Below are 10873 nucleotides of genomic sequence, written 5' to 3'. Positions count from 1 at the left end.
CCCGCGAGGCCCCGCCCCCTTTTCCCATAGGCCACGCCCCCTTCTCCCTCAGCCCCCAGCACCAGGGAGGGCCAGGGAAGGAGCTGCAGGGCCCCCAGCAGCTGCTCAGGGGCTATAGGATTTTTTTTCTTCAGCCTCCCCACGCCGCTTCTTTAGGTCTTGGCAGGTGGTTGGGTGAAGGCACGGCTCGCTTTGGTCTTCACCTGCGGCTGTGGTGATGCTTCTCAACGCCGAAATGCAGCTGTGCTGCAGCCACAAGGCTGGTAGCCCAACTGTCTCTATCACCCCCAGCATCAAGATGTTGTTGTTTTTTTTTACCCTACTCAGACCCTTATTACACAAGGAAAACACTGGCAGTGTTTTTAGAATCACCACTGTTTTTAGGGTGCTTTTTTGCAACCCATGGTGTTTTTTTGACTCAAAGGATGGGTCATGCTCCTGTAGCTCTGGGTCCTGGGCTGTTGTATAAGTGTCACTACTATTTTCCTTTTGCAGAGTTTTATTTTCTAAATCTCTCCCTGGAGTTACTCAGTTTTTAGTAATATTCAGATATGCACGTGAAGCCACTCCCTTTCCCTCCTGTACACCCATACTCCTTTGTAAGAGGAACACACACAGAAAAGATACTTCCCTTATGCTCTCACATGCCAGGACCCAGAGAATGTGAAATGACCTAGAAACCCTCTCCTCCTCCAATTGTTTGTCCCTGCACACAATGGTTATGACCAACAAATTACTGAAGACAACAGCGGTACGGAAGCGTTTCCTCTTTTCCCAATGCCCACAGGGAGGATGGACACAAGAGTCACCCCAGTGTGCTGTAGGGAGAGGTCTGGTCTTGTTTTTTCCCCCCAAAGCAGCCAGTGTAGCGAAGACCCCAAGTTTACAGTTTTTGCCCTGGCTTACTCCCTTGTTAAGTGCAGTTGCTATATGAAAGAATGTATCAGCAAAACCCTTCCTTTAGAAGCTTCCCTTTAAAAACACAGGTGACAAAATCAATCTTGTTATGGAGGTAGAAGTTTGTTTCTGTTGAGATCTACTCTGCAAAATCTGCAACTATACAGCATTTTGTGCTTTAACCTGCAGAAAAGTCAGAGGACCTCCAGCTTCCAGGATATTTTTAAAAATAAAGAAAAAAAAAAACTGTTTATATTTAAAAACTCGAGTTCTTCAACTTTTAACCTTCAAATGCGTAAGGCAAGCTTAGCAGGAAAACTTAACTTTATACAAGTGGCTGATCTCATGTGCTTCCTGCCTGTCCCACTCAATCACACCATTTTCTACCTTCAGAGAGACTACAGCCAACCCAGTACACAGAACGTTCTCATACAACATCCTTCGCTACATCACAGTCAAGAAGAACCTCAAACACGGCCTTTATTTCAAAAGCCTTTTGAAATTCTGCGTTTTCAGTAACAGTTACTAATGAAGGAAATTTTTATCAAAATGAACAACAAGAAGTACCGTCAAAACCAACTCTTTTCTATTACTTTCTAATGCAGCATATGTGAAATATAAACAAGCCATACAAATACTTTACACAGTAAGATTATTTTACATTCAAGTCAATTTATAAATAGTAATTTTAGGCAAATTAATAAAACATCATACAAAGACAGAAGTACAACCTCCATCTTACCCCTCTATTTTCATATTAAAATGTAAAAAATTCTCCTTGGCACAATAAAAAAATATTTATGTGCATATATATACAGTCTTTTCTCTCTGTACTCCAAATATTAACAAAAACATTTTAAACACATTGTTCTGGTTTGCATGAAATGATAGTACAACTTATGAATATAATTGAGAAAACTCCCTTTTCTCTGAAAGAGTTAAAAAATCTACAACAAAAATAAAAATTAATTGCTTTTAAGAATACTGGTCAAAAAACCCTCAAGGTTGTACTGCTTCAATCAATGCAGATGTCTGAAGTTTTGTTTATGTTAGTGATTTAACAGTGCATTGAAAGTCTTCTTTTAAGGGATTTAATTTTTAAGTACTGAAAATCAAATTCTCACACGAAGAGTAAACAGCAGTTTCCAACTCCACAGAAACTTAAGCAATGGGAAAAAAAAATAAATATTTTGAAGCTTTTAGAAAAACCTGGTTGCAATAAAAAAAGATTTATAAAATCAAAGCTAAGTTAAGGTAAGAAAAGGTGGCCCAAAAAAAAGTCTTTACCTCAGTCTTCAATATAAAACAGGGGAAGACATGCTTTTCTTTGCTTTTTCCATTATTTCATAGCTCATGTACCTGCAGTTGTTGATCTGCGCCCACTTTCAAACAGATCCCTTTCACAGTTAAATTTGCAGACTCTTAATTGTTTTTAAGGCTGTCATCACTCTCTTCACTGGAATCAAAAACATCACTGAATCGGAAAACCTTTTTCTGTTGATTGTCTGTTGAATCAGCAGAACTGAGCTGTCTTCCTTTTCTACTTTCTAACTTTTCTTCAAATTCAGGAAGCTTCTCTTCAAAAAGATAATCAATAATTTCTTTGAAAAAAAGAAAAAAAAAGTTGTCTTAACTGGACCTGTAGGGGAACTGGATGCCATGAGGAAACAGGATCTCACAGGCAGAAATTATTTCATCAATTCTAACTACAAAGATCTTACTATTCCATGGTAATCATACTGATTGCAGAGTAGACCACACACATAAAAGTACATAAAAAGATACAATGAAAAAGCACAGGCAAAGCTTTTAAAGCCAAGGTACTAAAGAAAAGGGGTTGATAAATATTGTACGAAGATACAATTGAAAGTAAAGTGTTACAAAAAAAAGCACTTAGGAAAATAAGTATAAAAGTATAAATAAGTATATACAAATATATACTTATATACAAAGTATAAAGTATGTATTTTAGGCAATTTACTTAGGGAGAAAAATTAAGAAAGAAAAGAAAACTCCAAAGTAGAATATGTGTCCTCTTAGATTCTAACAAAAACATTAAGGAGTAGATAAAAACAGCTGGAATACTGACCAGAAAACGTCTTTTTTTGCCATAGAGGGACATAGGAGACTTTCAGCTTGTAAAATCTGGCTCGAACATAGTCTTTAGGAACACCTCTGAAAACAGAATTCAAAAGATTAGTGATGCAACAAACTAGTACAGCCTACTTGTAGCTGAGTTACGCATTCCTGAAAATGACGCCAGTCAAACAATACCTTGGTTTCAGGTAGAAAAGACAGATTGTGCAACCTAATTAAAACAGCTTTTTCAACATAGTAATTCCCCTTAAGGTGAGCACCAAAACCATATCATTACATGCATGTATTATACATTTAGTAAAAAAAAAAAAAAAGAAACAGAGCTGAAGAAATGTGGAAAAAGAAAAAAGCATTACACAGAAAGTCTAGAATTGGTAATTTCACATTCAGCACTAACTGCCTGGAAGAAGACTATAATACTGTATCACACATTGCAATAATTATCCCTTCCACTATTCGTTCATTAGCATTTGGAAAAATCCTTTTTTAAAGACTATAGCACAGATTATGTAACAGTTTTAATACATAGACAACTTTGGGAATACAACTAGGGTTGCCTGAAATAGTTAAAATAAAGTTTTAGTGCTGCTAGGCATGGTTTATCATGCCTAGCAGCACCAGGATATACAGTCGTATGATATCACACTAAATAGTGGTTTTTATGGTTGCAGAGACCTAAGAACGCTGATTCCTTTGGGGACTTTAAGACAGTCTGCTTTAACTATCTTTTCTATCCATTTAAAATAAAAAAAGTTTTTACCCAACAATGTCACTGAGTTCTTCCCAGTTTACTTCATCAGCATCCTCCACTTTCATTTCATACAACCTGTGAATGTAACACAGAGGCAGTTTGCAGGCAAAATTCAAGACATAATTTAATAAAGTTCACAGCTTCCCTGGTCAAAAGTTACAGGATTTTTTCTCCAAAAAAATGCGATTGCAAACCTGTTCACAACCAGCACGCTTTTATAAACACAGCTTGGAACAGTAAGAGATACAAAAACATTCCAGCAACTCTGAACTGTACCTTTTAATAAGATTGATCTTGGCCTGTAGTCCTCTGGTCCCCCTATATAACTGCTGCCCTTTGGTTATCTTGTTTGTTACAATCGAAGTCCTTTGAAAACACACAAAAAAGGCTGCTGTCATTTCACGAAATCCCAAGCATCAAAAGGAAGCAACTTCAAGGTGCCTTTGTTACAGCAACGATGCAACAGCTATCAGGCTTCATGATCACAGCATACAGAAAACTCACCACAGCTGGCAAAGAGTTATTTGTTTCAGACATATTTGCAATACCTCTTTTGCAGCCTACAACCTATTACCTATCCTGCCAAACAAACATCAAGTTTGAAATCTGTTGGGGAGAGTACTTAACTATCTCTATTTAGTATAAAACCTTACCATTTCTGTTTACATTGTCTCCAATACCTAGTTCCCACTTTAGCTTCAATTTCATTCCATGGCAATTTCTGGAGAAGTTTCTCACGTTCTATCAAGAAATTTCTACGTGACTTTTCAGATGAAGAAACAGAATTTGCATCTTCCGACTCCATTCCTTTTAGAAACACCTCCTCCACTGCACGCATTAACTTCTGGGTCTCTTCCTTTGACCAGGGACCATAATTAATTGCTAAAATGGAAAAATATTCACAGTTAAGGTAAAATTCATCATAAATTACTAGGAAAAAAAGAAAGCAAAACCACAAATGCTTCACTTTGCCTTATTTTTATTTACAGGATCAGTTTCTTACATGCTCCCCGGAAACTCTTCTGCATACCAGATTTGAAAGGAAAATTCACTCTAATGATAGGAGTTCAGCCTAAATAATAGCACAAGCTCCTAGTTTCTTTCTTAAGACCTAGCTCTCAAATTCCTCTCACTCTCCCCACAAAAGCTTCTCTTTAGACAGCAGAAGTGTCAGTTCCATTTAAAAAAAGAATTGCATTAATCCCATGTCCTGTTCTCTAGACCCCACCCTGCTTTTTTTTTTTTTCCTAGTTGGAGACTGTTCTTATCCTTTGTCTGAAATCACAAACAACAGTTTACAAAAAAGGAACCACCACCACCACCAACCAGTTAAAGAATAAACAAACAAATAAACTCACTCCAGCGATTTTTCAAGAGTTTCTGTAATACACAGACTTAATTGCTTTTCTTAACAATTACGTACGGGACTTAATTTCAGAGTATTTCATAGCAACTGAAAGGTTAGAACGGGACATCATCTCAGAAATCTTCTTCCAATCATTGCCATGGAGAGCATGATACTTCTTTAGTTTTTCTTTTTCTTCTTTGGTATACCTAGTAGAAAAAATAGGCACTGCCTCAGACACAAATTCAAACCCCTGCAATGCCTTAAGAAAGCTGTACTCTTCACAGATGTTTCAATGTTACTCATGACTACAATTTCAATTTATATATCAGAGATTTACAAGAACTAGTCAGAAAAATAAACTGCCAATTAAGTTACAGGAACTAGCACAAACCCAAAAAATTATTTTCATTATTTGAACACTAAATACAGATACAAACACCAGAGAATTATATTAACCTTCTCTTAAACTCCTTCGAATTACTGGCTTACCTCCCTTTATAATTATTCGAGTCAAACATCTTCCTTGCTCGGTAATATATCAGCCGCCAGGCTCGTGGTATGCCCTCAGCTAGAAGGTAAATGATTCAATTTTAAGAGACATTTTTTACACTGGTGAGGCCACTTAAAAAATAATAATTTTTCATAATTGTGTTATAAATGATAAATTCTCTCCATTCAAGATAAAGCACTCTACAACTCAGGAACTGCACAGGAAAGTCTGGATAGGATCTCCTGAAGACTTGCAGAGAGATAATTCCTATGACCACGGTAAGATTGTGAACACTGACAGTTGGTAAATAATTCTGTGTACCTTTGTGCATGAATATCCAAAAGTGAACCTCTGAACTCTGAAGCACAAACCTACTACTCTATAGCTACAGTTTGCATGGACTGGGTGTAGGCTGTTTGTTTGGTGTTGTGTTTGTTTGTTTTTTTTAATAACATTTGGATTAAGTGCAAGTAATGTACCGAATGCTCTCAGCAATAAAGAGACATAAGACAGCCAGCAATTAGGAGGCTGACGACATATTGTGCTCTTGCATGCAGAGTATTTCAGTTAGGAAAAGCACAGAATGGAGGCATCCAGTGAAAAGAAAGCAAAGATCTTGGCTGAAGAAAAGATCCTTGAAGTGGGGGAGTTTCCAGAACAGAAGTGACCTCACCGATGGGAAGGGAACCGTGCAAACGTGACAATGCAAGTGGAATGACTGAGCATGTAAAACTCAAAGAGGATCAAGTCTGCAGCCTCTCTGGACGTTAGTTAAATACGTATCCAAACCCATTACAGGTTGTCATTCACTGTCTTGACTGTAATAACAGTAAAGAACCAACACCAATTGGAGAGCCACTAAGCAGCTTCATTGCAGATGTTACAAGATGAACGTATTTCTTGTATGAAGCAAGGAAGTCTTTTAACCAAGAGAGAAGTCTAACAAGTAAAATGAGGAAGGAGGAAAACTGTACCTCCTGCAAACAGGATCTTAGTAGCTGCAATTTTATTTGCTTCCCTAGCATTTTGGAAAACTTAACTACTTTGGTTCATGACCTAATTCCTTCCAGTTTATGCCATCACTTGGTCTTGAATCTGCCCTCTATGTGCTCGAGGAACAGTTAAAGACAATATTTAATCATGCCTGCCATTAATAAATCACTGAACTTAGTTACAACCTAGCAAATAATGTACCTTAAGCCATAAAATTCAAATGCAAGTATAAGATTTCATCGTGACCAGCAGCACTTACAGGCTTTTTAATCTCTAACATTTTCATGACCTAGAACAAAAAATAACAGTATACTGTAGAGATTATCAACTACATAACCTCAGCAGCATGTTCCTTTTTTCTGCCAGCTTTACCAACATTTGTGCTCTTCAATTAAAAAAGATTTGTGAATATAGTGGTATCAGCAGTTTGTGGAATGTAAGATTCATCTGTCTGAATAAGATTCATCTGTCTGAAACGGGACTTTATGCTTACCAAGTTTTTCACAGAAGAGATGCCGTGCTTTTAGGCGATTGATAGTGTGTTTCTCTTCTGGATACCTTGAAGTAAACAGGAGCTTTTCAGCACTGTCTATTCCAGTCATTGCCATGAACTCTTCAATGTTTTTCCTGATTTGTTCGTTTTCCTTCTGGGAAAATCTACCAAACTTGATAGGAATACCTAAAACATACAGAAAGTATTATTAAAAAATAGTCTTTTATCTTTCACACATTACACTTCAGGTTTACAGAGATGTTTTAGTAAATGTATAATGGAAGATCAACAGATGCAAAAGGTAAAAAGGCAAATGAAGAGAAACTAAACAAGAGCTGGGAGCAGGTAACCTACACATGTACTTTGGACTATAATTTGATGATGAGGTTGTAGATGCTACAAAACAGAAACCACATTAACTGCAATTAAATATATTATGAAAAAAGCCTACTAGAAAAATGCATGTTTTACGTATACAAGCCTGTCACTAAATAAATTCATGTATTGTTGCTGAATTGAAACTAATTGAGCTTGGATGTGACAAGACACAAAAGCAAGCTGTTTCCGCTCTGTCAAAATATTAGCACAGCTCCACACTTCCTCCTCCCTGCAGTATTCTTTGGGGGGTCTCACCTTGTTTTTTAAACTCTTTAAATCTCATTAGATCTCTTCCAGCCATCTTCTTGATTGAATCTTCTGATATTTGCCTCACGTGAGGAATAAACTCCTCCAATTCTCGTTTTGCAGCATCTAAATCGAATAATGAAAATGATACAGAGTCCAGAGACTCATCGCCATCCAGGCTGACATCGCCAGAAGTTACGGTTTCAGTACACGTACTACTCCGGGCCTCCTTTGACACTTTGGGTTTTGGTGTCCTGATTAAAAAATAATTTTAAAAAGTAAACTAAAATACAAAAATAGAGCTTTAAAAACAGGGGTTTTCATCGCATCTCTACATGTTGAGCATCTACATGAACATGTTCGCTAATTAAATAACAAGGAATACTTCCCACATCCATGCACCCCAGCCCAGCATAAGCCTTTAAACACATGTGAAATTTGGGATTTCAATATTCACAGTATTCAAAGTTTCTGAAGTCTAGAAAACCCCAGCTTTCCCAAGAACTCTCACACATGGATATGCAAAGAAACACTGTCCCTCACTACCCCAGTGGCAACACGGAACTTTTCCTTCTTTTTCTTATTAGTGAGAGCTAAAGGACACTTTTAACATCATTTTTTATTTTAACTGTCAGCTTCAGTCCATTAAGCTTGAAAATGGATTAACTTCACATTCTGGCTCTGATCCTACACCATATGATAGCATACCGACTAGTGGAGAGACTCATCTAGTTTTTACGTGGACAGAAACAATGCTTATAACTGAAATACTCAAGCATATTTAAAAAAAAAAAAAAACAACAACAACAACAAAAAAAACTTCTATTACTCACAGTACTTAAAAACGTGGGTTCTAGACACTGTAAAAGTACCAACTGCTATTTACACAAGCATTTGCACAGACCTTTAAATTCTTTAGTTGATCTCTGTGAGGTTTTTTTTGGTAAAAACGCACAATATAAAGACCAAACTTAACAACTGGAATCTATTCCCCCTTCCCTCCCGCCCCCCCCCCCTTTTTTTTTTTTGCACATAATTTATTTCCATACCTACATTTTTTAAACAGAAGGAATTTTATTTATTCTCACTCAATGCTAATAAACTTTCACTGTACATTCATAAAATAACTAAGCACTAAAAGTCGGTCTGTAATATCTTAACATTTAGGATATTTAAGCTGTTTTTAAAAGTACATATAAAACAAACTGAAAAAGGATCTGGGACTCAAATTATGTGATATGAACAGTGGGATAGAAAAAAAATCTAAACTTACATTGCGTCAGAGTCTGAAGAGCTTTCATCTGTGATATAAGCTTTGCTTTTAAACTTTATGGGCCTTGCTGGAGTTCTTGTGGAAGACTGATTAGTCTTTTCAGTAGGTTTTGAAAAATTAGCAGGTGCATTCACAGAAGCTTCACACGCAGCAGGAGAAGCATCACAGTCACCATCTTCATGGCATGGCTTGGACACTGCCACACCCCCCTCTCCTCTGGGCGATGGCAACACCGTGTCCTCCTCTTGCTTATTTTGTTCTGGAGATGGCAAAAGTGACTGGTCAACAGATACAGCTGCGTCCTCTTGTGTATCTTCGGTAATACTGGCTCTTCTTTTCTTCTTCTTTTTCTTCTTCTTCGCTGGTTTTTCATCATCACTCCAATCTTGTGTCTGTGAGGTAGGCTGCTCGCTTACTCCATCCTCTTCTGGATGTTTTTTTTTTCTTTTCTTCTTAGCAGACTTTTTTATATAAACGTAATCAGCTTCATCCTCCTGACAACTGCCAATGCAATGCTGATTTACTGAGATGCAAGTTACATCACTTTGGCCATCTGTGCTATCATCATGTTTATGCTTCTTTTTTTTCTTTTTCTTTTTGGGAACATCAATCACGGCTTCATCACTAACTTCAGGTTCCAGGACTACATGAGAATCATCTAATGAAAGCTGTTCCTCCTCCTCCTCTCTTTCTTTCTTTTTCTTTTTCTTCTTCTTTTTCTTTTTATAGACTTCACTGCTCTGTGCTGCTTCATCTTCAAAAAGCTCTGCATCTTGTATAGTTTCTTTTTCATCATCTTCCTGTCTCGTGTCGCGTTCTTTGCGTTTTTTCTTTTTCTTCTTGAGAGACTCCCGAACTTGAAAATCCTCTGCACTTGCTTCTTCTGTCATATTTTTTCTTACCTTAAAGAAAATATGAGTTTACTCAAGCACCGTAATATAAGTACCTTTATATACTATTGAACAGTAAAAAAAAAAAAGTTACTAGAAAACTACTGTAGAACAATTCAGTATTAACTTAGAAACATATAAAAAAGATACTTGCTTTTCAACACAGCAAATTGTGCGAAGTGACCGGACCAAAACGATGCCCTCTTCATCAAACAGATGTGCATCACAGCTGTATTCAGCTTTAAAAACGCCTTTCTGGAACGACAGAGACACACTTCAATAACTATTAGCATTACGTTGAGCTACAATAACTACACAGTAACAGACTGCAGTATTCAATTCTTCTTCCAGCCTTGAAATAGCGACAAGTTAAAAATAATAAAGCGTTAAACCCAGCAGTGCTGCAACCCAGCTCTGGTGGCAGAATCACAGCACCAGAAGCTTCTGACCGGGCTGTGACCCAGCGCCGGCTCTGCCTGTGCTCGAGCCGCTCCACGCCGAGCCCGCACCGACCCCTTGACGGGAACCAACCCCGAAAACTCCAATTACTCAACGCGGGCAGGCATGTTTTAGCACGTTTTAGGACATTTTTCGCCACCAGCACGCGCAGACCCCCCCACAAGGCCTCCTCCAGCCCCAGCACGGCCCCAGCACCTCCTCACTTCCCCCCCCCCCCCCCGTTCCCTCCTCAGCGGGGCCTCGCCCGGCTCCGCTACAACCCCACCACCGCCCTCAGCCTCCCGGGACGGTGCACCGGGATGGGGAAGACCCCCCAAAAAACACCCCCGAGACCCCCTGAGGACCCCCTCAGAGCCCCCTCAACCCCCCTCAACCCCTTAAATACCCCCGAAGGCCCCCAGGCCCCTCAGCGCCTCCCGCCGGGCCTCAGCGCCCCACGCGGCCCCACCGCGTCCTCCCCTCAGCGGCTCCCCCCCGGCCCCCGCTCCCCGCCCGCTTCGTTCCCGTTGCCGGAAGCGTCCCCGGCCGGAGCCGCCCCGGCGCGGACCGCGGCGGTTG

General features: G+C 39.0%; 1 protein-coding gene across 3 annotated transcripts; it reads right to left on the bottom strand.

Moving 5' to 3' along the window:
* Window positions 1-1318: 1318 nt before the first annotated feature.
* On the bottom strand, window positions 1319-10767 carry TTF1 (transcription termination factor 1). 3 transcript variants are annotated; one of them, XM_082775949.1, is made up of 12 exons: window positions 10701-10767; window positions 10011-10111; window positions 8967-9868; window positions 7703-7947; window positions 7070-7255; window positions 5583-5661; window positions 5169-5299; window positions 4399-4627; window positions 4022-4111; window positions 3755-3820; window positions 2987-3072; window positions 1325-2498 (listed from the first exon to the last, which is right to left on the bottom strand). In XM_082775949.1, exons 3-12 carry the CDS (start codon window positions 9854-9856, stop codon window positions 2320-2322), a joined length of 2181 nt encoding a protein of 726 aa, XP_082632075.1. In that variant the 5' UTR covers window positions 9857-9868; window positions 10011-10111; window positions 10701-10767; the 3' UTR covers window positions 1325-2319. The 3 variants fall into 3 exon arrangements, with proteins under 3 accessions (XP_082632076.1, XP_082632075.1, XP_082632074.1); XM_082775948.1 differs by lacking the exon at window positions 10701-10767 and having other exon boundaries at window positions 10011-10285; XM_082775950.1 differs by lacking the exons at window positions 10011-10111; window positions 10701-10767 and having other exon boundaries at window positions 1319-2498; window positions 7703-7819; window positions 8967-9140.
* Window positions 10768-10873: the final 106 nt, after the last annotated feature.

This window comes from Aythya marila, assembly GCF_965140915.1.
Source record: "Aythya marila genome assembly, chromosome: 19".
NCBI classification, from domain to species: domain Eukaryota; kingdom Metazoa; phylum Chordata; class Aves; order Anseriformes; family Anatidae; genus Aythya; species Aythya marila.
The sequence above is the reverse complement of the archived record's forward strand: the minus strand, read 5'-3'. Positions and strand labels throughout refer to the sequence as shown.

Excerpts from the sequence above, each read along its gene's own strand:
- TTF1 (XM_082775949.1), bottom strand. The coding sequence starts at position 9,856 with ATGACAGAAGAAGCAAGTGCAGAGGATTTTCAAGTTCGGGAGTCTCTC. Across the intron at positions 7,256-7,702 it reads TAAAGAGTTTAAAAAACAAG|GTATTCCTATCAAGTTTGGT; the intron begins GTGAGACCCCCC and ends TGTATGTTTTAG. Across the intron at positions 5,662-7,069 it reads TCTCTTCTGTGAAAAACTTG|CTGAGGGCATACCACGAGCC; the intron begins GTAAGCATAAAG and ends TTTACCTTCTAG.